This window comes from Chanos chanos, chromosome 6 (assembly GCF_902362185.1).
Source record: "Chanos chanos chromosome 6, fChaCha1.1, whole genome shotgun sequence".
Classification (NCBI taxonomy): domain Eukaryota; kingdom Metazoa; phylum Chordata; class Actinopteri; order Gonorynchiformes; family Chanidae; genus Chanos; species Chanos chanos.
This window is the reverse complement of record NC_044500.1, coordinates 30,893,199-30,919,352: the sequence shown is the minus strand read 5'-3', so window position 1 is coordinate 30,919,352 and position 26,154 is coordinate 30,893,199. Positions and strand designations below refer to the sequence as shown.

Below are 26,154 nucleotides of genomic sequence, written 5' to 3'. Positions count from 1 at the left end.
CTATGCACACCTTGGTCAGCTGAATCCAGGAAAATATCATAAAAATGGAATACACATTTAAATATAGTTTAATTTTATTTAGTCATTTATATACAGTGATTTGACTAAGGTCAGCTGAGGTCAAAAACTCATCATACTCATCGACCAATGATGACCATGCTTTGAGATGCAGGGGAAAACAAATGAGTAACTCTCAACCAGTTCACAGCAAGCATCAATCTAGAGTGTGATCATTAGACAGTTGCATCAAGAGAAATTCATCAAGAACTTCACAAAGAGGAATGATTTCATCAGGTTGCTGTCCAAAAAAAAAACAAACAAAAAAAAAACCTTATTACACCAATTAATGCACATTTGCAAGTAAACTGGTGAAAATAACACACACCACAGTCTGCTCAGAATCTAAAAAAAAAAAAAGTTGTTTGGTATGATGTCATCCTTCACTCTCTTCTCAACAAACAGAGAAGTGCATTTGTTGCCTGGGTGCTTGTTTACCACTGTGAAGGGTTCTGGCAGCCTTCTTATAGTGTGGAGTGTATTATTCTGTCATCTTTTAGGTCCACTGAACCACTGCAGAGGGTCATGTGAACACTGCTAAATGCAAAGGAATTCTGAGCGATCAGCTCCACCTTTTAATAAAGTAGTTCTGTCCAGATGGGAGCGAGTTCTTCCAGGATGGCAGTGTCCCTATGATCATAGATGAGTGACCACTGAATGGATTAACAAGTGTGAAAAAATGTAAATGAACACTTACAGGAGATTCTGAAGTGGTGCCTGAAATAATGCTTATGAAAGAAAAAGTCAACATATCACCAAATCATGGAAATTTCATGGAAGAAAGGTGAATTCAAGTTGCATGTGGAATCTATTCCAAGGCAAAGTAAAATCCAACAACCTCTGTTTTTGGCAATTACTTGATCTGCACACCCAATAATTCTAAAACATTTTTCCTCTGAGAATTCAAATACGGGTTAATATAGCAAAATCTCAAAATTCACAACTATTCAGTCAAGAGAGCAAGAAGGCACAAGTAGATGGCAGAATTTATCAATATCAGATCAATGTGCATTTGGATGCTCTACCTTAAGAACACAGAATGTGTTACTCCTGCAGGTTTCGTCTAGAAAGTGGCTCATGAAAGTCTTTTATTCTGTAAACTAAGAACGTGACATGCTGAGATGCTACAAGGAACATCTCAGCAGTATCAAACAGCAAGACAAGACAACAAAGCATCTTTGTGTCACTTTTAAATAATAATTTACAGGCACTTTGTTCTTTCAGCTGGTGCTAAACTCAATCCGTTTTCACTGGCGCACAGTGCTCCAATATCTACTCTAGTTCGAACCTACACACTTTTGGCTGGCCTGGGCATGATCACTTTTAGAGCAATGTCAACCACACAAGCAGGCATGTAAGAGAGGGGGATCCAAGCGAACTTGGCATCCCAGCCGGCACTGTATCGGGTCCGTGGGTAGGCAGCTACCAAGGCATGTTCCATGCAGTTGGTCACTTTGTTGAGGTCTGAGTCACAGACAGCATTCATGATCAACCTCTGAATCTTGATATCTGTGTGGACAGTGAATATATGTCAGTGAAGAGAAAAGAGAAAAGCAAAGACAGACTGCATGGCTATTTTGTTTAAAATGGTGTCAAGCAGCTCCCAGGTGGTGCAGCTAGTAAGAATGTTGTCAAACATTGCAGAGAGTCCTGCATCCAAGACTCATGGTTTCAGCTCTAACTGTGCCACACCTGTTAACCATGGCCAGGAATACACAAGAACTAGGGACGGGACAATATAGTTATCTCACGATTCAGTTCCATATATGATATGAGTTTCATGATTTGATCACCATGATTCGATAGAGCCTAATAACAGTTCAGTGACAAAGTATGAATATTCTGAATTGATATTTAATTTTTAGTCATGTAAAATACAAAATAAATTCTCATTTGAATAAAGTTCTCTATGAAACAACAAATAAAGAGATCAAAGTAACAACAGAAAATCTCATAAAGATCAAAATTACAACAAAAGTGTCATAAATAGAACAAATAAATGAATAAATAAAACAAAAATTTCAAGGTAAACATTCAATAATAGTTGTCTACATTTAAGCTGATCCAGTGGATGGAAACCAGTATCTCTCAATTATCCACAAAGATAAAATTGTCCTGAAAAATATAAGCTTGCAGAGACCTCTGCTATAACACACTTGGCAGCTTTGGTTGTTACATAATGTGTAAACAATATGGAAACATGACAAAATACAGAAAACAGCAGAGATAAGGCAACAGCCAGGAGAGGAGATGCAAGAGCAGAAGAAGCCTAAATACCAGGGTACAGTACAAAGAAACAAATATCATGATATCATTTTCTGACTTACAAAATGGATTGTAATATTTTTGGATCGCGATATACCAGTTTCAATTTACTGTCCCATCCCTAACAAGAATTCAATATCCCATGTTCCTTAGCTTATTTTATAAACATATAAAATATTTATTTTCATTTGTAAATATAACGTTATAATGTTCTTACACTTATCGAGGTATTTCTCTCCATAGCTGGCCTTGACCTCAGGAGTAAGCTGGTTCCACAGGCGATGTAGCTCTCTCTCAATTGGCTCAAGACTAGTCACCTGTGTCTTAAAGAATCCTGGTTCAATTATGCACACTTTAATCCCAAAATAATGGATGTCTCTCCTGAGGGAAGGAACAAATTACAGAGACATTTATTTTCAAAACACGACCACATCTTACTTTGCTAAACTACCTTGAGAAACGAAAATGGCTGATCTGTGAAAATAAAAATGGAATACAAATGGGATGTCCTGGGTGATGTAATAAATTAATGAAATTCATGAAAAGACAATATACCAAATTTCAGTTAGTGTGATGGTACCTAAGGCAGTCAGAGAAAGACTCCACTGCAAACTTGGAGATACAATATCCACCACCATTGGCTGCCACCCTGCCCAGCACAGAAGCCACGTTGACCACACGACCACGGGCCTGTTTAATGAGTGGCAGAAAGTTCATGGTCATTTCAATCACTCCAAACATGTTGACCTTCAGTGTGCTGTTGAAATCTTCGATTTTCATCCACTCTGAAGGTCCCATGGGTAGGGAACGACCAGCATTATTCACCAGCCCCCAGAGACCTGAGATGGGCAGCAGACAGAAGATTGAAACTGCTGTTATAACTTCAAAATATAAAGAAATGTAGTAAACTGTAATAATCTATGGTATATGGGAACTGATCATATTGAAACATCAACGTTATATTGAATCTTTTGTATCATGGCAATTTTCAGTTTTTGTTAGGGCCTCTGGCAAACACTTTCATCATAATTTTTTAAATCTAAAAATCCAAACAAAATACATCTGAGATCTTCTTTGGGATTCACAGATGCCTAGTTGTTTTGCATCTAGCTTCCCCCCCCCCCCCCCCCCCCCCCCCCCCCCCCCCACAAATAATATACATATTAACACATGTACAAGGTACACAGCATACAAACTAACCCTTTTCACCAACTTCTTTCTTGGTCCACTCCACAGCTTTCTGAATGCTTTCAGTGTTTGTCACATCCAGCAGGACGGTTTTTAGGTAAGGCCCAGTAGCTCTCTTCAAGTCATCTGCTCCCTTCTCAGTGAGACAACCAGCCAGTACACGGAAACCTCGCCGATCTAGCTGTCTGCACAGCAGGTTACCAAAGCCAGAGTCACAGCCGGTCACAAAGACATATTTCTGGTTGACATGTTCAATCTCCAGACTGTCTCTGTAAAGCCACACCAGGATCCAAAGCAACACAAAGGCCCCAGTTCCATATATCCACAAGTTCTCATTACTGTGGGAGCACAAGACATATTAAGTTAATGAGCTTATGCTTATGTTCATCTACACATTACACTGAAGGTCATTTTAACTATGATTCCTTTTAAATCTGAGAATATTTAGTATCCTAACCCCAACATTTAAGTTTTGTTGCAGTCCAAATTATCATTTGGAGTTATGTAAAGGGTTTATCTCTAGCTCTCAGGAAGTAATGATCAGTAGCAACTCACAAAGCTATGTGTGCTGTAAAATTGTTTTTATCCCCTGCAATCCGTATTAATACATTCTTACCTTATTAATTCATATGTATTTTCCGTATCCATGATTTCACTTGCAATGGGGTTTTGTTTATACACAAATAATGGTATGGATGACTGAAAGAAAGGAAAAGAAATCTGAAAAACAATGAGAGTATAGTTACAACGGCTGACAAAACGTTGAGCTGTGTCACTGTATATTACCACATAAACACAATTAATTAGTGATTAACTTAATAGGAATTATCGCTGCTGAAATGATGCTACTGTAAGTTACTATTTCAAATAAACTTATCCAAAATAAATAACGTCTTTGTCTCCGCATGGCTTAAATGTAAAACAAACTAACTGGAACTAAAGTGAGCAAATATAAGTGGATAATTCAGAGAACTCTTCTGGTAATGCCTGGGAAAATATTGTATAGTCTGACTGTCAGTACGTCTGAAAACATCTATTCTTTTGCTCTTGGATTATTCTGTCAGAGCACAGAAAACATGTGTAAGGCAGCCCCTCTCAGAGCACATGAGAAATCTTGAGCTAAGGATCTTACAAAACAAAGAGAGGCATTGGTATTAGCTAGGAGGTTTAGGGAAAGCCTTGATTGTTATTTCACAAAACTCTCAATGCTGCTCTCCAAATTATGTACCGTTAAGCTTCTCACTGCTCAAACCCTATTAGATTCCAGGCTTGTTAATGAGAAGAATAGTATGGAATTGATGCAAATGTACACATGGATACAGAGGTTTTGTTTTTAAAAATATGTATAAGAGCTGTGTAGCACTTTACTCAGTAAGTAATTAAAGGAGTTATTAAATGAAGAGATAATGGTAGCATTAAACTTATATTGGTTGGAAACCATGACAACACGTGATTCTCCGTCCCCACACAGTCATACATTTAGGATAAACATGCCATCATCATACCAAACATACCGCTGTGTTTTAAGACTTCAGGATTAATTCAATGTGTACAACAGAGGTTGCTTCAGGGTAATTTAATAAATCATATAGGAAAGACCTCCAAAGCCCAGCATTAGCAGCGAGCTACGGTTCCATGTTCTACTGCCAACCTTCACATTAATATTTTCACTGTAGGTTTTTCAAACGTCAAATTTCGTCTCATTATCACTCATATGTAAATGTACAACAACATCTGTCTGTTAAGATGGTGAACAAATTAACCTATATAAGCAAAAACAAACAAACAAAAAACATATATCAAAACTATATCAAAAATTCAATATATCAGCATGCATACATGAGACTTCACAAATTCAACTTATTCAAGGAAGAAAAAGCTTGAGATTAAGTATAAATGCAGGTAAAAAGAATAATTACAAGCAAAAGTAAATAAGTCAACCTTTGGCTTTCAGTTGATACTTTTCTTTACACTTATGTTACACTTATGACCCTGAGCCAAGTTTAATGAACAGCATAGAATTTTTTTCCTGTTTTTTTTCTCATTCGTAAAAAGAAATGAAACCATGATGGATGAATGTACAATTTACTATAAAGCAAACTGTACCTGTTCCCTTCTTGATGAAAGCTCTGCAGGTCCTCACTGTGTCACCTTCGTCTGAGTCTGTGTGACAGTTTGGCCCCTGCTGCCTCTGAGTGTGACTGCCTGAAAGAGAGAGAGAGAGCTTTATCCCTTCGGTTTATCCTTTAAGACAGGTCTGTATTTTGTAATCTGCAATCCATGTGTATGTGTGCGTGCGTGTGATTTTGTGTGTGTATATGTGTGTGTGTGTGTGTGTGAATGACTATTTTTGAGGACAAATTATGGAAGAGGGGAGTACCATGAAAGATGAAAACTGCAGTTGGTTTATGTGAAAGTAGATACAATTTTGTGTATCACATGTATTCTTTTTATTCTTTTTACTTGAAAAAAACAATACCCCCCCCCAGCCTAAATTTTGACATGGAAAAAAATGAACAAATGCACCTCCACACTTTCACAAATCCCACACAGACATAAGTCTTTCATGAAACTGATTTTAAGAAAAAAGGTTGGACCATGGGACACATGCTGGACTTTGATATGTTGCTTTAGTCACATTCCATATTAGCCTTGTTTGAAGTTCACTTGTTTTTCTTCAAGGAGGTTAAAGAGCGATAATCCTGTGGAGGTAAAAGTATCACTTGTTGAAAAACATGTGTGGATTATTAAGATCCACACTGAACAAACACATGTGGCCTTTACATAAATCAGCCCCAACAGAAAAATAAGTAGAGAAAAAATCTTACTACTGCGCAAGGCTAAAGTCTAGTCCCTGATGTCATAGAACAAATCACATCTCCAAAAGTTAACTCAACAAAGAGGAATTATTTCATCATAATGCTGCATTATCGTAATTAACAAAGAAACAATGTGAATGTGTACTAAGCCAGTTACAAACAATAGCAGTCACTGCCTTGATTACCAAATAAGGATAACCATTTATGGACTTCTTTTGGAGTTACAGATGAGGTGAACAGCCATGTGCTGTCTGACGTAACTAATGCGATAGCTGGAAAACTTGATAGTGGATATACCATGTTCTCTGGCCTGAAATCAAAACTGTAATAAAGTCTTTGCTTGTCACCGCTTTACCACATAAGTACCATCATGTAAGACTTATCACACACCAAAGAAATATGTATACTCACAGAGAGCCATTGAGTAATTATGTTAATTAACATATTGCTGTTAGTGTTACAGAGTAAAATGTAGTCACATGTGCAAAGCATAAACTTTGAGCTGTCTTGTGCATTGCGTCTGCAGGAGTGATCCCACAGAGAGGAACTGGACAAGTTTGGCATGATACCACATAGGGAACACAAGGGCCAAAACAGTGCTATTACACATAAACTGAAGGCATTTATTCAGTAACCCCAAACATAGGATTGGCTAACTAATAACAAGGCAGGAAATCCAACTCCTCTGTGCAAGCCCCTTTTGTTCAGAAACAGGGAGACTGCAAAGAGAGAATGGGCTAATCCAAATTTCAAAGTCAATCTCATCCTTAAAGGCATAGCATTTGCATAACTTTTCGTCTGTGCAGAGAACTTTGAAGGGTGAATTTTAAAGAGGACTGCTCAAGTCCCCTAAACGTTGTGTAATCACCATGAGAGGAAAAAACTGCACCTCATCTGAGATTTTGAAACCACATGGAAAAGTCTCTTTCTTGCCAAGTGAATTTCAAGGTTATTCTCACGTTTGGCCATAATAAACCAAGGACTTGGTGATTTGTTGAGTGTTTCTATAAGATAGCTTAAAGAAGCATAAAGTTTAAACTGACTACAATTAAAATTCAACTCCCACTGTTCAGCAGTATTTTAAACCTCTCAATATTCTTATTTTTTAACATGAAAGATAATGACACATGTATGTGAAGAGCAGATTTATTTATATGCCAATAAATACACAATTGTACCATCATTATATATTAACGTTAAGAAGAAAAAGAAGTTACAGATGTATAAAACAAACATGAATGAATATATTAATGATAATAGTTTATCAGGTCTCTTGCATCAGAGTCTGATCTCCTAAGACATGATGTGTTATTTTGTCACTCATTTAATTAACAATGTTTTTAGTAAGGTGAATAAAAAAATTACAATTACATACTAGTCTGGGTGCTGTAAGAAAAATGTGCCTGGAGACCAAAAGATTCTCCAGAATAAGAACACAATAAAAACGTAAGCTTTCAACAGTTACAGCCTGCAAGACAGAAACAGCGCCACATAGTTAGCTGGTACTCAGCTATGCTGGAAGGGAGGTCCGTAGGCTGTGCTGACAACACCTCAGAAAACAGTTTGGCTTTGCAAAGCTGAGGTCGTCCATGCAATGGCCTGCAGTCTCTTGTCCTTGCATTGCTTTGGAGTATCGGTCAAACTCAGAGTCCCTAAGACGACTGACATTATTTCAAGAGGAGGCAGCCTGTAGCTGACCTTTGTGCACGTACTCCAGAGCTGTTGCAATGGTTCTCATGTCCATCTCAATGCTCCGAGCCCAGTTCTCCACATCCCCAATTTCCTGTTGGAAACACAGATTGTGAAATAGGTGTATGGCTCTACCACTGTAGAAACATTTTAATGTTTTGGTTTTAGTAGGAATTCAACACTGGTATTTTACAACAGATTGCAACAAAGAACTGTGAGGTATACCGAAAATCTACCGTGGCTAACCTTATGGATTTCTCTCTCTCTCTTTGATGCACCGTTCCTTGTATTGGCCAAATAAGTGATTAAACACCTCAATCTAAAAAAAACTAAGCACTTTTTACTTTGGGGTCCAAGTATGTGTGCTGTATTTACTTAAGACAAAGGAAATCCTACATTTTTTTTTTAAACTTATGTGACCACATTAAGTTCCCAGCAGCCAATGACTTTAACTAGGAAAAAGAAAAAATAGACAGAAAAGGTCTTGTTTACAGGATTATCGAGTTAAATGGACTCATTTGTCATGGTATGGATTTTTGGCTACTTTCCTAAGCTGTGTGACAGAGCCATTACATTTGTAATTATATTTAGATGAATCATATTATTTGATTCAGCTCCATTTCATACAAAGGCTCGTTTCTTAGACTTGATCTAGATTTTCACAGTTTACAGCACAAACACTAAGTAAATCATTTAATTAAAAAACCTCTGTGGTTCTTAAATTATTTTCCCGGTGTACTGGGTGCATATTCCAGTGAAATGGAAGAGCAGAAATGTTTTGGGTTTCTTTTCCTTTTTCAATGGCCGGGCAAAGCCCTGACAAAAATATCAGTCACTCTCTGATAAAGTAGGCCAAAGTTACTGACATAACAAAATGTTAATCTGACAGTGACTAATGAAACCTGTCGGTCTGAAATGTATTTCTCTGTATTCTCCCTGTTCTGAGTGCCCTAAGGGGAGTGGCGGTTTTGCTTTTCATAGAGTATTCTCAGTAGGAGCCTGGCAGGTCCTACTGGGAGATAAATATCTTCAGAGGGAAAATTTTTCATCCATGCTAATACAACTGGGAATATACAAACATTTCTACAAAGCACAAAATTCTTGTTTGATGTAGAGCGCTGTCATCATCCATGCTATTCTATTTCATGCAGTTGTAAAGTACATTGACAGTTACAGATATCTCTGAAGACTTTTAAATACAACATGAATTGTCAGAGTGGATTCATGATAAACTTTTTCTTCTGCTCTTATGCACTGGCTCCTGTAAGAAGTGTCTGATAAAGAGAAAGAACAAACTATCAAATATGTGCCATTCCCAGTCTACATACGTTACAGTCTCATTTTACACACCCAGTGCTCAGACTCTGTGCCTGAGAACAAAATGATTAAGGCAAAGGTAGGAAATCAAACAAGATAACTCTGGTCACAACTCTGTTCTCTCTCACAAAAAGAGAACTATTACAATTGCCTACACATCTGCTTTGACCTCACCAACTTTGTTTGAACTGTGGCTACAAAGTGAATCAAAGTGAATTTAATACTGTAGTTGATGAAAGTTTAATGGACTTTGTACCTTTAAGGCCTGGTTGAACCCCTCTACCATGCTGATCCACTGAGCTGTCTGCTTGGCAAACTGGCTGGCCTGCACCTGCAACGTCTTCACCTCATGATCTAGCTTACGCTGATTGACATAGGCCTGAGCCACTCTGTAACAAGACAGAGAGTGATGGTCAGGTTATGGGCAGTTACATATCATGACATTGGGACACAGCCAGACAGTACCTTATTGAGGACACTCAAAGTGAAAATGAAACACAGAATGGCTTAAACATTGAGTCATCTAAAAGAGGATGAAGAAGTGGAGAGACCCTTGATGAGCAAAAGCCTGTTTCATGCCAGTCAAATCATATTTACACCATTAACCCTTCATTATGACGAGAGATTTTACAAATCCAACAACTTACTCATTAAAGTTTTACTGGATTCACCTGTTATTCACATGCTATCAGCCACCCCCTGCTCTCATCATTATGTTATTTTACATATACCCCAGATTATAAGTGATTAAGTCCTGTCTAAGGTGTACTATTCATTTTAGTAACTTGCACTGATGTGACATGGAGCAATCCTTTGGTTTGTAGTCTCATTATATTTAATGATATAGTAAACTAAATATTGGTCAAAGCATACAAAATAAATATGTACAACACTGATGGTCCTATGACCAACTTTTTGTACAGTCACATTCACATTACTTACATATTTTCATTTTAAGATTAAAATATTATCTAGGCAAGTGTGTTTCTTCATTAAAATGATACTGACAGAGGTAGCTTGCACAGGTTAAAACTTACCCCACATTAAGGTGATCCACTAACGCCTCTGTCAAGCAGGTGGCAGCAGCAATAGCTTCACGTCTACGTCTCTCTGCACCAGAGAAATAATAGGTTTGTCTACTTCAACTGTTCTAAACTCCAATCCTGGGGAGTCACTGTCCTGCACGTCTTTGTTGTAACTCACGGTCACGGTCATTATCACGGTTAATTGAGCTGATCAAGGGCTAATTGATCAGTGGAATCAGGTGTGTCAGCCCTGAGGCTCAGGAGAGTTAAAACAAAGACGCGCAGGACAGTGGCCCCACAGCACTGGAGTTGAGAGCCATCGGTCTACTTCAAGGTCTTAAAAAAATGAACTGTCTCTACGCCGAAGGTCTTGGTGTTACTTATTGCTAGACCGCTTTACTAAAAGTCCAGCACTGGCAACCCGCTTATCTCAACATACTATGAAACTGAATTAAGTTAATGGCTGGCTTCAATATGAACAACAAACACCATAATAACGTAGCTCGCCATAGCTGTATCTTTCGCTGCTGAATTAACATAGACTGTATTTTGGATTCGCCAAAGGCAGTGAATATTGTCTACTTCTGCATAGCTAACATTCTGTTTGAGATTTGCCGTCGGCTATGCCACCAAGCCAGACAGCTAACGCAACGAAAACAGAGTACCATACCTATTTATAGACATACCTTGTAACTCCTTCCTTTCATTTTGTTTAGCTTGATGTTCTTTCAGCAAACGAGACAGCATTATGACGATTTGTTGAGGTATCAGTTTATGATCAGTTCACAATATTGAGACTTGAGACGCAAAACAATCAAGTCATCGAGCACTCCGATCATGTGATGCATCGAGTCTATGGTAAACGAGAAGGGTCAAACAATGCGACACTCAAAGATTGTTCTACCAAAATGTGAGGACGCGACAGTAACAGATTGAGATGACTCATCTTCATCTTACAGTTACTACGGTAAAGAGTACACATAAGTGAGTTTACTAAAGACTTTTGCGACCTTTAATTAGATATTTGCCTTTGTGGCGAGTAACCGTCTCAAATAATCATGTCCTAAAGTGCCATGGCAGAAAGTACAACAAATCCCATAAGCCTCTTTTGTAAGCGTCAACATCACTGTACGCCACTGTACTCGGCTTCAGAGCAGACGTAGGCTAGCAATCATGTAGCGAAAAAAAACTGCATACGTGGTTTAATGCATGGGTTGCTCTATCAAGTGTTCGTTAGAATTCAAGCGATGAAGCTGGGTAGGCTTTAGAGTATTTTTTCTCAGGTTGAGTGAAGTAGGGAGTCGAAAACTTGTCATCAGTCCTCCCTGTGATGTGGCCTATTTGATGTTGTTGTGTCGTTAGCCTTTTAGCTAGGTTGCCAGCTGTTGTTAGAGAAATATGATGGCCAATATTATACGAAGGACGTAACGTGATGTTTTGCGATATCGCTCAATTAAATTAGCCAAGCAGCCTGCAATGACGACAGCAGTATGAATCTGAAAAAGTCTCGAAGTGCCGGTGCCTCATCCCCTCTGAATGGAATTGGGAAACAAGGTGGGTACTGTTATGTTTTGTTTTGCTTGATTAGTAATTAACAGTTGTCTTGACCGAAGTGAACTTATTCATTTGTTATGTATTTAGTGGCGGCCAAAAGATGTGTCCAAACCGAGAAGAGTGTAGCTGTAGTACCAACATCACCTTATTATATATCATCACAGAACGCAATTAGCTCGACATTACAAGTTAGCAAACTGTCACTAAGTACCGGTCGGCTGGCGGCTATGTTATAAAAAAGGGAAAAAAACGTACAGTTGTAACTGCGACCTAGCAGTACCCCAGAAATTCTACGAATGTGCTTTACAGCCTGCCGCCAGATTTTTTTTTAAATACTTTGCACTAAGAGAAGTTCGAGTTTTTGTTTGATTTCATATCAGAATATAAGATCGAGCAGGGAATTTCCTGCATTTACCCACATGTTTTGAATTTCTCCAGATTGTGATAGTGCCATATTGAATCACAAACATGGATGGGCTAATTTTATCGTTTTGTGAGCATGGAATAGTTTTCTGTGCATTAACACTGCCACCATCTCAGCATACATTTCTACAGATTCAGTTTGATATTTTTCTGATATCACAGCAATAATTTCTGAAGTTTGCATTCCTGTATATGAGAGATTATGTGTAGTGCCAGTTCTAGAACGGAGCTGAACTATGTTCTCATGGGATTCAGTGAACAGTACATGTTTAGAAATTGTTCCATGAATCAAGGAAAAAGGTTAAGGATTTCTTAAGGGCTGTTGATTACTCAAGTGAGTGTGTCAGAGGCTGACTTCTTTTAAAAATGTGGCAGCTGAGGTGCTTTCTTGGCTGATATTGTGATCATGTGGACAGACGCTGACTCCAAGAGGAAGAGAAAGATCGCTGAGATCAACCAAGCATTAAATGCTGTTCCCGTGGACGTTGCCGCCCTGAGGAGGATGGCCATCAGTGAAGGGGGACTGCTCACTGATGAGATCCGCTGTAAAGTTTGGCCCAGGCTCCTAAACGTGCCCGTAGAAAGCATACCAGAAAAACTAGGTAAGAAATGAGAAAGTTTAGAGCTGAAAATGCTTACTACAACTGAATGTACTTACACTGAATCATACCTGTGTTCAGTTCTGTTGTGTGTATATATATATACACACAACATATGTATATGTATATGTATTTGTATTGTAAGTGCCACGGTTTTGTAGATTATACAGACTCATGCTGTTTCTTGTTTTTTCTTTTCATCAGAGGAGGTGCAGAGAGAAAATAACAAAGACTATAACCAGGTGCTACTGGATGTACAAAGATCTCTCAGACGGTTTCCACCAGGTCAGTACCACACACAAATTCGATAGGCCCTTTGGCCGCCCTACACAGAATTTATTCGACCAAGAAGTTCGTATCGTCTGATTAATAGAAGGTGTATTTCTGTTTCTGTAAGTGAGTATCTATCTGGTTTATTTCAACCATCACTGGGATCTAAATTTTTCCTTTCGTTATACGGAAAAAATACATTGTTTAAAGGCAAGAGAAGGATTTACATATATCATATTAGTACCAATATATATTACATGAGCAACGTATTATACCTTCACAATAAAGCATCCTTGCTTTAGCCTTAGATTAGTGATATTCCATAATAATTTTGATATTTAACGGCCTTTACTCTGCATAGGGATGCCAGACGAGCAGAGGGAGGGCCTTCAGGAGGAGTTAATTGACATAATTCTGCGGGTGCTCCACAAAAATCCCCAGCTGCACTATTACCAAGGTTACCATGATATCGTCGTCACCTTTTTACTGGTCCTTGGGGAGCGCCTTGCCACTGCCCTGGTGGAGAAACTCTCCACGCACCATCTCAGGTGGGCAGAAACAAAACACTGCATTTAGCAGCTCGTTGCAACAGTACCTGTGTGACTGTGACTAGTCTGTTATTTTGCATGGATATGAATATTTCAAATAAAGTGCTTGCTATCAATGAATCTCTAGTCATAACCTGAATGTTCTTTTTTTTTCTTACTCTTGGCATCACAGGGATTTTATGGACCCCACAATGGATAACACAAAACACATATTAAACTACCTGATGCCAATTATAGAGAGAGTGAACCCTGAGGTTCACGATTTCATGCAACAGTAAGTGGGCAGCATAATGATGATGTTCTAATGATTAGTTCTGTGTATGGCTTATGCCTGTGTAGCCATGCACTGATTCAGAATAAGGAGTCAATTGTAATTATTCGGGCAGAAGGCACAGATGGCACTGGTTTCATATGTTAATATGTTCTGAATGAAGCATCACTGTCTTGTGTTCACAGTGTATTTATTTGTTTTGTAATAACACATGCACAACTCATTACAATATTTACTGAATAAGATTGAAACTGTTTTTAAATGTCCTGTTGAACTCATCTACCTGTGTTATCTAATCTAGACCTTGTTTCCATAGGGCAGAAGTGGGCACCATCTTTGCCCTGAGTTGGCTTATTACCTGGTTTGGTCATGTCTTATCAGATTTCCGCCATGTTGTGCGGTTGTATGATTTCTTCCTAGCTTGCCATCCTTTGATGCCAATATATTTTGCTGCTGTGGTGAGTTACCTTGTAATTTCAGGCACTGTTCTCTACATCAAAAGATCTTCCTTTCCTTTTCCTTTTTTTTTTTTTTACAGTTTCAATCCATTTCACTCTCAAAATAGATTACTGTGCATAAGTATATCTCTCTTATTCAGTCAGTGTGTGTACTCTGTCTTCTTTACTGTGTATTGTGTATTGTGCCGGCTCATTTTGGAAGGTGAGTTGGTGTGATGATGATTGCAGCTTTAATGCTGATCCTGTCTGTTTTTTTCTTTGTCTCAGATTGTGCTGTACAGAGAGGATGAGGTGCTGGAATGTGAGTGTGACATGGCCTCAATGCACCACTTACTGTCTCAGATACCTCAGGACCTGCCCTACGAGATGCTCATCAGCCGTGCCGGAGACCTTTTCGTCCAGTTTCCGCCCTCCGAGCTGGCCAGGGAGGCCACTCAGCAGCGCAGTCAACAGTATGATCCTCTGCCTCTATCTTACTCCTGTCCTTTTATCTCTCTTTATTTACCATTTTCTCCACTCCACCTTTCTTTCTCTCTTTCTCACTCCTTATTTCTGTCACCTCTATTTGTCTGTCTTCCCATCTTGTGACCTGTTACATTCTTTGCGTTACACAACATTTTTATAGGATATTTTATCTCCATTCAGATCTTCTCTCTGACTCAATGCTTGCATTGTACTGGCTCACTTCATGCATTCTCTCTCTGTCTCTATGCCTTTCAGGACAGCAGCATCCACTTTTAAAGACTTTGAGTTGGCCTCGGCCCAGCAGCGGCCAGACACAGTGCTGAGGAGGAGAAAGAGGGAGCAAGCTCCTCTGGAGGCCCAGCCAGGGACCATGGCGGTGGTTCAGCCCACTGCGCGACGCTTTGTAAGGCTGGCCGTCATGGGCCTGACGGTAGCCCTGGGCGCGGCGGCCCTGGCCGTGGTCAACTCGGCATTGGAGTGGGCCCCCAAACTTGACCTGCAGTTCTTCCCCTGATGCTCACATGAGAGAGGATGAAATCGTCTGTGAAGAAACAGCGCTGTCATTGTGAGGACTCTTCCCATGTCGCTTGATCAGAGCCTCAAACACTTCTGTGTTTGTCTTATATTTATTTATATTTGTAAATAAAAATCAACGAAACAAATTAATGTAAAACTCAGAGAGATTAAGCAGTTTATATACTGGAGGCAGTGACACTTTGATTAGAAATGTCTGGAAAGAGTCAATTACAGTTGAGAGGAAGGGATATGGAAAAAGTGAGAGAGAGAGATAAATGTGTTAGTTCCAGGAGAGAGCTAAAAGGCACCCAGATCTTTATTACTGGGATGTATTGGTTAGCGGTTTGAGATCAGGCCTTCCTTTTACATGAATATGTAGCCTTGTTCATCGAAGTCCCTCAAACTCTACCCTTAGGACAGAAAATGCCCCAACCTCCTACTATTATTGTGAGACCAAAATGTTTGTTAAAGGATCCCGTCTGTGTACAGTTCACGCTAAATTTGGTTTTATTCATAAGTTATACTTTCAGATGGATAGTACTCTGTGTCCCTTTTTATATGTAGGCTTCAAATAATCAAGCAGATGTCAAACAAAATTAAGGAATAGCCTTTTTTTTCCGTCTGGATTTTTGGACAAGATATCTGTTATTCAAGCATCCAGTACGATGCTAGATTTGCGTTAGAATAAAACCGAGAGTGAATTATGGTAAAAGCTTTTTTTTTTTTTTTTTTTAAGTATTGCACAAGTCGATCCACTTCAGTCTTCGTGGACATTAGTCCTACATTGCACAACAATATGCTCTTGATATGCTTTTTTTCCAATCTGTATCTATCCTCCACCACAGGATTCAGTGCACTGAAAAAAAGGTAATCAGAAAGTAGAAACACATTTATACTGATGGAGCTTACAAGGTTATTTTTTAACTTTCTGAAACTTAAACAGTATTTTGTTGAACACATCCACTTAGCACATCTTCAGTCACAGTGATTGCTCATGGAATATCATGCAATTAATAAATATATTTTGAAGTACTATTGGCAACATGTTGATTCAATTGCACTAGAACATGCTTCATGTTTGCTCAATGCACTTTGTAACTTTTTTTTCCTGATATTGCCTTTAATATTCATTTGACAGTTTTCTGTTATCTGTGGATTATGTTCAAATATGTAATTATTATGTTGTTATTTAGGATCTTCTACAGAAACAAAAGTAATTATGTTTATGTTTGATACTACTGCAGATAGTCAGACTTGTGAAAGGGCTGAAATAAACAAAGTCACTACTTTAGTCATTTGAGAAATTGCGAGGGTTACCAGCTCTAGATGTATTAGAATGAGCTTTAGTTATGCATATGATACTATAAAACTACTTCAGTTCTCCACCAAAAAAAGCCAGCCTTTTCAACAAAGTATCAATAATAAACACTTTTGAAAATCGGAACACAATATGTTATTGTCTCAGGTGTCACATGATTCATTCTCACAGATATTTTGTGGAAGAAACTTTAATGATACATATTTTGTTGGAAATGTGTACAAGAAACAAAACATTTTCCAAATATTGTATATTCTTCATGGAAAAAAAGATGCAGAATTTTAAGTTCAAAAGTTAACATTTGGCAAATGACAGTGAAACTAGAACCACAGATTAAGTAAACCCAGGTAGGCATTACTTCCCTCTGCTCATTATCTACTTCCCATGGTTTCTTCCCTTTCTTAATAGATTGTTGATCTTCTGAGTCTTCCCATTGTTTAAAGCAAATATAAATTTCAAGCGAGGTCAACATTTTGCATTTGCTACATGCTTGCTCTCTCTCTCTCTCTCTCTCTCTCTTCCCCCATTCTATCTGTCTTCGATTTATAGACTGATACAGATTGATTTACTTACTTATTCAGATTCCCCATAAAAACATATTTGTTCTGTTGCAGTACATTTTTACAGTATATATCTTCAATATCCATGAAAGCAACATTAAATGCACCTTGCATATGTTGATTATTGTTCAAATCTAAAGAGATCATAATGTGCAAATGCAATACGAGAACAAACATCACAGTCAATAATTTTACTTTGAACATTCAAAAACTTCTTATTTTTATTCAGCTTCACCTAATCACAGACAACAGTGGGAATCAATGATTACAATTACTGTTTCATCACATCAATAACTTACTTCCACGCAGTGTCAGAGAGAAATGGATGAAACGCGGCTTTGCTCCCCTGGAGCTCTACAGAACACCTATCCTGACTCACCATAATGTGTCGTTATTCGAATCAGAAATAGCTTTAACACACGCTTTAACCACGAGGCTTCAGAGCTTATGGTTGGAGGAAGAGAGATCAGTGACAGTTCTGGCAGTTCGGATGACATGGAACCCCATTAACCCTACATCTGCAGCCTCCTGACGTGTCTCCAGCACCCTGCAGATGGACCGCATGCACCATATGATCATCTTGGTCTTATTAAAGGAGATGTTACTGAGTAAAAACTAAAAGTAAAACTTTTTATATGATTACCTGGGGGCCCCAGCGTGCCTGTTTAGTCACCCAACAGATCTCAGTTTTGCACATCAAGCAGCAGATCCAATCACAGCCATCCTTCTTCTGCACAATAACCTTACACTTAGGACAATGCATGGCCTCCCCATTCTGCAGCATGGCCTGGAATCATCAGAGCAATTCACAAAGAGGCACAGGACATTTTTTTAACACAGCATAATAACATCATTCTATCTTGCACTCAAATGAATGTGATCATTAAGAAAGAGAGGTCTGCACTTACCTGCAGCATGTCTGCTGTCTGTTTGGCAGCAAGGTCATTCTCAGCTCTGGTACGGATGTCATCCTGGTACTCTTTGCAATTCATTCCTTTGTGAATAGCCTGAAAGACCAATGCAGTTAAAGGACAAATTTCTCTTTGACAAAAGCTACTGACACCCTTTTTAATGGCAGTGCGATTTTTAGCTGTCGCAGACTGGAGAAAAAAACTCTTATATGACAAAGAGGTAATAACAGTCTTAAGGGATTTAGCTTCTTATTGGTGAGAAATGAAAAAAGTTTTATGTATGTGCACCTTACAGAGGAGGCAGTTTGTCTCATTACAGATGTCACATGTAAACTCATTCACATCATCCTCAAAGATGCACCAGCCTACACAGTCGGGGGTTTTGCAGTGATAACTATTCTCACTGCGAGATTCAGCAATGCTTAGCCTCATCTCCAAAAATTTCTCATACTCCTCCTGAGACAGAAGCTGCAGGGAACAGAGCAAAAATATGCCTCAGAAAGCTTATAAAGACAATAGTTACAACATACAAAATTTTGATAACTGTGTCTATAATATATTCTACAACAGACACATGGCACACATATGTGCAGTGGACGTAGTGATATCAGTGGTGAACAAGCTTACAGTAGCAATCACTTTTTTTCTACATACAATGCACAAATAAAAGGGCACATAGAGCTTACTGATCGTATTTCTCTGTCTTGAAGCTTGGAGTTACAAGAGTATGTCGCATCAGCATATGGACATGTCACTTCTGCATCCACACAGTTCACAATGGTTCCTTTCAGGCAATCTCTGTTTGGGAGGGAAACAGTACTGTAAGTTGATTGTGTGATGGCGAATCACGAACTCAAATTGTTTGGAGCTGAAAGTGATTTGACAAGACCTGCAGAAGCTATGTAAGCACTCTCTGAGTGTGGCACCCTCTCCTGGCACAACTGGGCAGTAGCAGATTGTGCAATCAATTTCCTCAGAGTTCTTTACCAGACTCTCAGAGTCAGTCTCCATGAGCATGTTGAAATTCCTTCGCCGCTCTTCCTCCAAAGCCTATATGATTCCACATCATTCCAGTGAAAAAGAACAGCTAAGACTCCATAGAGAATAAATGAGTATTTATTAATTATTTAACTACATTTACATAGGAGCAAGAAATATATAATGTTTGTGTTGGCACTACTGTTTATCAATTTGATTGATATTTTATTTTTTAATCTTTATTTGCATGATTTACATCTATTTATTTATAGTTTATTTGGAATTTAAACAAGTGCCACATGACATTATTAGTTCTATCATAGATTTTTTTCCTCATAAAATATTAGCAGCATAGGCTCACAAAGAATTTAACATGTAAGTAATACTTCATAACCATGTGTTGGGCTAGTTATCAATGCAAAATAAATTGTAGATGTTTGCATTTTTCATTGTCATTATCATCAACAACACTGTAGAGTACAATTAGGGTCAAAAATTGTCCTCACAGATGGTTTTTTTTTTTCATATCAAGGTAAACAAACAGAGTCAAGATTTCTCTAGTTGACCTGTTGGTACTGCATGTGGGCCAACTCCTCCTGCTGCAGACGATGGATCTCCTGTTCATCAGGCTGGTATGTCTCTGGTACCTTGTAATGTCCTGGTCTCCCCTCTCCACAGATCTCACAGCCAGGACGGGTAGGCTTATTTACAAAGGTGCACTGTGGACATGGCCACCCCTCCTAAAACAACCAGACACAGAAAATGTCTTGATGTTACACAAATGGAAAAAAAAAAAAAAAAGGACTACAGCTTTCACTGATCCCTTACCAGGCCGGGTTAGTAGCAAGATGTAATATTATCAGTAGAGAACTAAATCAAACAAATATATATATTTTTTTCTATTGAGCCTTTTTTTCCTGTTTCTTTTCCTATTTTGTTCTACTGATATGACTTTACCTGAGTCTTTGGTGGAATAGGTGGTGGAAGTACTGTGACATCGGGCCTGACCTGCTTCCTTTGTGCTTCCAAATTTCCTGCACCTCTGCCTTGTAATGAATACACCTCTATGTTCTCTATAATTCCTGTAAGAATAATGGGCAGTGGTGTCAAGAATGTTGCTTCAGTTAATATGAAACACCTTAGCTTTAAATTATAGTGTAAAACAATACTATGATGCATTGGAAGCATACCACCCATTATACAAAAACAAAAAAAAGATAAGCAGTGCAATACTTAAGCCGTCAAAACAGAGAGCTTCCTGTACCTTCTATTCTCCGGTTCTCCTTTTCCACTCTCTGTTGCTCTCGGCTGAAGTTTGCTGCCTTGGCTGATTTGATGTAGAGGAAAGCGTGGTCACCATTTTTACTTATCCCATGCCCAAACAGAGTGTCTATGTCCTGAGCCAGACGCTTCCCTATCACCCATTTCTGCAACACTGGATGGAAGCCGTAGTCATTATTGACCTGCAGAGTAAACCAGAAACACATTTAGACAATAATGATCAATCTTTTCCTTAGTGTGGCAGTATTGCATTTGTGCTTCATATCATAATGCTTAAATGCCTCTGACTTAAAAAATTTACCTCATATTTGCTTGACTTACTTTTTCTTTCAGTTCAGATATGGTCATGTCAACAGTTACCATTATGGTGATGGGAATGTAAGTGTCTGATTGTGCATCCCCTACGCCAACTTTCAACCTGTATAACAGAAACAGGCCAAGATTATTTTGAACCTTAAATGGTCGTCAGTATGAAATGACAAACAAAACCTGAAACACTTGAACATCACACCGGTTTGTACAACATACTGAATGGAATCTTGAGAGTAGGCATTCGGACAAAGCTTCACAGATACAGGCAAATTCAATCCAGCCAGTTTCTCCGCACATCTCATGGCCTCTGCTTTGTCCCCACCACTGATGGCCTCTGTTAACATCTGAGCAAGGTATTCCGCTGGTTTAAAAAAAAGAAAAGAAAAGAAAGAAGGGGGAACCTGTTTCAGCCACACCTGAACACGTACACATTATGTTAAGCATTAATGTCGGTGAAAACACCACATCCTGACTTTGTCTAAATTTGGGAACACAGCTTTCTTTTCTTACCTTCTTTTATGTTGTCTGGGACATCATGGGCAGCCATGTCATATGCTATAATGTAAAGCCATTGTTGTGATTGTTGTTATTCTTATTGTTTTTATTATTATTATTATTATTATTATTATTGTAGTAGTAGTAGTATGCTATTACTGGTGTTAACATGTTTTCCTTCAATACCTGCAAAGTCTACTAAAAAACTGGTGACATATATATCCACTGACACATGTAAGTGTCCATGTAATTTAGCTGATTCGCAACACTGAAAAATCTGGAATAAATAATGTGCAAACCAAACATTTCTCTATATTGCATATCTGCAAAAATGCAAAAAACATTCGTGTTCTATGGCAAGCAGTAGCCAGTTGTTCGGGTTGGCATGGGTGCGCATTGTGGGCTATGGACTGTCAGGTATCTAAAACTATACAAACTATTGAAAACACAAGTTTAAATATAGATACGAGCAAAAGCCGAATAAACTTACCAGCAAATTAATCGAGATTTTAATGTTAGTAGTGTTCAGTTAAGTTGTCCCCTCTTTTGTTCTCTTGATTCGACAGAAACTCAAGCCTGAAGTAAAAGCGAAAGACATATTCCTTTCAGGAAGTGCTTCAGATGGAATTGACGTTTCGGTATCATCGTTGCGTAACGAAACGCCTTTCTTGAAAGACGGGTTGTGTTTTCAACAGCCTACTACGGACTTCTGTGGAAACGAAAACTTTAGATACTTTAGATTTATATAGGTTTTAGGGAAGAGTTCGTAGCGTGTTCGAATTTCAGATATCGAAATCACACATATGACACGAATGTGGGCATCTGACTTGGATGCAATATATGATTTTCAGCCTGCGACTTTCTTTACCCTTTGCGCCGCAGTACCTTTGTACCTTGTCATATCCACGAATTTTACAGTCCCTGGGGCCTAGAAACTCCTAGACATGCCCAAAACTTTGCACTGTGTTTTCTATGTCACTGATTTGATGGCGATGCAAGCCAGTTTGTAATAAGAACACAACTGCATTCCCAGTCTTCTGTAGCCTATTGGACTGATGCCAGTGGATGGTAGGGATGGAGCAAACTTGCGTGTGTTTTTAATTTTTTAATTTATTAACTTCACTCAGTCTACAAATGAAAAAAAAAGTCTACATACAAGTGAATGTGAGAGATGGCATATAATCACCACATAGGTGCTAAATACTGGTGTTGGCAGTTCGCAGAGAATTTTGAAGGGTGTAACTTCACTACACTGTAATTCCCGCTGCGTGATCCATAAGGAAGTTTAAGCACCGGGCACGCAAGCTCGCGAGTACTGCCGGAAATAAGCGCGGATTACGTGCTGATCACGTGTTGCAGTGCGTGAGCGTATTCAACGTCCATAAGGTATCGACCCTCTGATACTACTCTAAGGACGCATTCGATCTTCAGAGTTGTAAGTCTTGGAATTGGTTGAATGTAGCAGCAATTAACTGTAACGTGTTTAGAGGTGTTTCAAATTAGTTACGCAAGAAACATAAAACTCTGTATGCACGTCTTTCCCACTATGCTGAGACTGGTCGAGTTCTGACCTGGTTGCCAGCTACATAGCGGAGCTAGCTAGCTGATGAACTTAATCTTGGAACATATTGTTGGTTTTATTGAAAGGCAGGAGCATAGGCTGATTTTACGGGTGTGCTGAAATCACCGACATCGTCAAATAAAATTATATTTCTGTAGCTCGGCACGACACTGTCACTTTGTGTTGCCTCTGCCTAACCATGAACTAGACATTGGTCTTATGGCTGTTCAAAAAAATCCCTCATGTTGAACTCTCGTACTCATAATGCGGCCCTGATAAATATTTAATTTCCCATCCCTGTGCAAACTTTACATTTAACTAGCCCGATGTTTGTTTAAAGGGACTAATGTAACAAAGTAATGCACCGACATTATGGAGGAACCCGCGACTTTTGAACGACATGTGTACAAAAACGCTTCAGTGTACCACTATATGAAGATGTCCCTGTAAGTGTAAACTCGGCCATACTCATTTGATCTTAGCATGATTTCCTGTTTTGTTTTGCTTTGTTTCCCACATTTTGATCTGTTTAAGCTACTTCTCTCTGTAATATACAATGTCATCTTTAACTGGGCTTATGAACTTTTATATACAGTGCTCATTCCCAGTTACAATTCCATGGATTTCTCTTCTTACCTCTTTGTTTTCTACCTTTGGCCAGGATTTTAGAGGATGAAAGCAAAAGACTTATTGCAGCAGAGTTTAAGCAGCTGATTGTCTCTGGGCTCAGAGACCTATATGGTGAGGTAAGAATGGAGATAATTTAATCAACCTCAGGGTTTCCCATTTAAAGTCCCATTCTGAACCACTTTTCAACATTCCCACTCTGCTCAATTAGGCTACACTGTATCAGTGACTGTTGATATATATAAAACAATGGGAGGCTTCATTAAAAGAGGGTGAAGTTCTTAAATGCTCTTAAATTCATTGTCATCACATCGATGTGTATTTTAGATTGGAGCAGCGATTCCTTTTGATTTGCTGACATTTGATGAAAGTACTAAGACAGCTATACTTCGTGTATACAACAGGTAATAACCTCTTTGATTCTGGGATGTTTATCAGAAGCTTTTTGATGCATACTCTTACTACCCACACTTATCACTCATCTGGCCCCTCTTAAATAAAAAGTAATTTTAGCTTAGTGTCTGTGCAGTCAATAATGTTGGAATGTCTAAAGTAATACAGAAAGAGTCATACATCAAGATGTCCCTCTTATGTCATTTGTATTAACACTACTCTTGATCTAAAATCCATTCAGAATGTAGAGTAGTTAGATGAGGATTAGCACTTCATTCCTGCCTGAGAAACTGGCCCATTGTGTTCCTGCCTTGTTTTGTTTTCTTTTTTCCCCCACTCACAGTGGCCTGGTGAAGTTGTGGAGTGCTATAACATTAATAGGATCATGCCAAAATGAGCTGTGTGCTGTCAGAGTTACTCAGGTAAATTAATTATTTGTGGAGCAAACATTTGTCGCTGAGTCTGTGATTATTTCAGGGAAATGGATATTAATAATGTGTAGCATTTTTAACTTGTGGGATAACAGCAGTTCATTACTTCAGCAGAGGATGGCAGTAATGAGTAAGTGTCATGAATTGACTCTGCCAAGAATGACTCAACAAAAAATATTCCAGTAAACAAGTCAAAAAAGATAAACTCATGTATGGAGAGGGAATATGTAATTCGGTTGTTACTTTGGTTCCATCTCAGCTTATCTTTTGAAGGGAAATGATTAGGGATGTCCTTAATTACGTCGACTTTTACATCAAGATTCTTTGGGAGGGGTGTTGTTGCTGTTTTTTGGGAGGGGGGTTTTTGTATTTTAAGTATGTTCTTGTTTTGTTTTTCTCCAGGTCTCACCTTTTCTCTTAGCTCTATGTGGAAACAGCCGTGAAACAGAGCTTGACTAAACTTTGGATTCCAGTAAAGCGCTACACTGAACTTCCCAACACATACCAGTGAGGATGTCTCTAATTTTGAGGAAGAATGTCCTCTGCAAGCGTATGTGCCATATCGTCAGTTCAGCAGTTTTGGGAACAGCAAAACTTCCTGTGTTGTATTCACTCAATTGTAGGCAGCTTTATGTTGGCGAGAGAGCTTCGCTGACAAAGACCTTTAGTGCCAGAGATGTTGCTCTTTTTTCTGAGCTTACAGGAGACACAAATCCGCTCCACCTTGACCCCGATTATGCTAGAACTACCTCTTTTGAAACTCCAATTGTTCACGGCGTGCTGATTAATGGACTTATCTCAGCTGTCTTGGGGACTAAAATGCCTGGTAAAGGGTGCGTGTTCCTTTACCAGGAAATTCGTTTTCCAGCACCTCTCTACATTGGGGAAGAAGTGGTAGCAGAAGCAGAGGTCAAGAAGATCAAAATGTCTTTTGCTTTCATTGGTGTGTCCTGTTCTGTCAAAGACAAGGTTGTTATGGAGGGTGAAGTCATGGTGATGATGCCAGAGCATGCCCAAGGACGTTGACAGCCACAGCCTTTTTTTTGTTTGTTTTTGTTCCTTGTAAACATGGAATAAGTATGTTGTGTGTTATTCTTTATTTTTGATTGAAATATTGTGATGAGTGGCTCTTATATAATTTATGTAGATTTGTGTTTTATTATTCTGAAGGGCAATGCCCAATAAACCTACATGTCACATGTTTGCTTTCTGTGACTTTTCTGTGCTTTCCCAAGAGATAACAGGGTCTCTTTCCCTTTTGTCTGTAATGTATATTCTTGTCATAGTACCACATTTAGAAAGGAACCAAAACTTAAGGGTTTTTCTGGCTTAAAGATATGTGTGGCTCTTGACGTGGGAAGAGGCAATGATACATTGCATTCATCCGTAGTCTTTGACTTTTCAGATGAGAATAAGATCTTAAGAATAACACCTTGATGAACAGGGAAAGTTTGTAAGAAAAAAAGAGAAGCTCAGTGTTGAATTGTTTTAAAAGGTTGGCTGTTTTCACTTGCTTTGACAAATGCTGAGAGATGTCTTGACAATTTGCCAACATGTGATGCCACCAAAAAATATAACAAAAAGACAACCCCAAATATCATACCAGTACTGTCAGCATTTTAAGTTTTCAGCTGCTCGAAATTTATACACAAGCCTAAAGCGATTTTAAAGAAGTTTAATGTACAATATCATTCGTTTGAAGTTGAAATATACGATATGTGGACAAGACGTTTTCACTACGTTCAACATTTTGAGACCTCAGCTGCGGACTTGTTTTTTATGAGAGGCGCCTCAAAGCGTATATATAAAAATCATACTGTTAT

At 38.7% G+C, this 26,154-nt stretch overlaps 6 protein-coding genes across 7 annotated transcripts; 3 read left to right on the top strand and 3 right to left on the bottom strand.

Annotated features, from left to right (window-relative positions):
• Positions 1-1,345: 1,345 nt before the first annotated feature.
• Positions 1,346-4,158, bottom strand: rdh5 (retinol dehydrogenase 5 (11-cis/9-cis)). Its single transcript, XM_030777644.1, has 5 exons — positions 4,127-4,158; positions 3,523-3,848; positions 2,903-3,161; positions 2,540-2,703; positions 1,346-1,566 (listed from the first exon to the last, which is right to left on the bottom strand). The coding sequence occupies exons 1-5, from the start codon at positions 4,156-4,158 to the stop codon at positions 1,346-1,348; spliced, it is 1,002 nt and encodes a 333-aa protein (XP_030633504.1).
• Positions 4,159-7,463: 3,305 nt separating this feature from the next.
• bloc1s1 (biogenesis of lysosomal organelles complex-1, subunit 1) lies at positions 7,464-11,168 on the bottom strand. The gene is made up of 4 exons (XM_030777629.1): positions 11,047-11,168; positions 10,373-10,445; positions 9,592-9,724; positions 7,464-8,112 (listed from the first exon to the last, which is right to left on the bottom strand). Exons 1-4 carry the CDS (start codon positions 11,105-11,107, stop codon positions 8,002-8,004), a joined length of 378 nt encoding a protein of 125 aa, XP_030633489.1. The 5' UTR covers positions 11,108-11,168; the 3' UTR covers positions 7,464-8,001.
• Positions 11,169-11,513: 345 nt separating this feature from the next.
• Positions 11,514-16,717, top strand: tbc1d20 (TBC1 domain family, member 20). Of its 2 annotated transcripts, none has more exons than XM_030777319.1 (8): positions 11,514-11,914; positions 12,754-12,939; positions 13,141-13,221; positions 13,568-13,754; positions 13,927-14,028; positions 14,342-14,483; positions 14,751-14,935; positions 15,204-16,717. In XM_030777319.1, the coding sequence occupies exons 1-8, from the start codon at positions 11,851-11,853 to the stop codon at positions 15,460-15,462; spliced, it is 1,206 nt and encodes a 401-aa protein (XP_030633179.1). In that variant the 5' UTR covers positions 11,514-11,850; the 3' UTR covers positions 15,463-16,717. The 2 variants fall into 2 exon arrangements, with proteins under 2 accessions (XP_030633179.1, XP_030633180.1); XM_030777320.1 differs by having other exon boundaries at positions 11,514-11,923.
• Positions 16,718-17,808: 1,091 nt separating this feature from the next.
• Positions 17,809-21,358, bottom strand: rbck1 (RanBP-type and C3HC4-type zinc finger containing 1). The gene is made up of 12 exons (XM_030777838.1): positions 21,335-21,358; positions 21,041-21,185; positions 20,834-20,930; positions 20,496-20,694; positions 20,189-20,313; positions 19,798-19,968; positions 19,143-19,303; positions 18,940-19,051; positions 18,542-18,721; positions 18,251-18,349; positions 17,986-18,129; positions 17,809-17,889 (listed from the first exon to the last, which is right to left on the bottom strand). The coding sequence occupies exons 2-12, from the start codon at positions 21,166-21,168 to the stop codon at positions 17,809-17,811; spliced, it is 1,497 nt and encodes a 498-aa protein (XP_030633698.1). The 5' UTR covers positions 21,169-21,185; positions 21,335-21,358.
• Positions 21,359-22,684: 1,326 nt separating this feature from the next.
• On the top strand, positions 22,685-24,803 carry rpp14 (ribonuclease P/MRP 14 subunit). The gene is made up of 6 exons (XM_030777248.1): positions 22,685-22,754; positions 23,221-23,326; positions 23,542-23,626; positions 23,835-23,911; positions 24,244-24,322; positions 24,734-24,803. Exons 2-6 carry the CDS (start codon positions 23,253-23,255, stop codon positions 24,788-24,790), a joined length of 372 nt encoding a protein of 123 aa, XP_030633108.1. The 5' UTR covers positions 22,685-22,754; positions 23,221-23,252; the 3' UTR covers positions 24,791-24,803.
• LOC115814411 (hydroxyacyl-thioester dehydratase type 2, mitochondrial-like) lies at positions 24,511-25,506 on the top strand. The gene has a single exon (XM_030777247.1). The coding sequence runs from the start codon at positions 24,845-24,847 to the stop codon at positions 25,355-25,357; it is 513 nt and encodes a 170-aa protein (XP_030633107.1). The 5' UTR covers positions 24,511-24,844; the 3' UTR covers positions 25,358-25,506.
• The last annotated feature ends 648 nt before the right edge of the window (positions 25,507-26,154 follow it).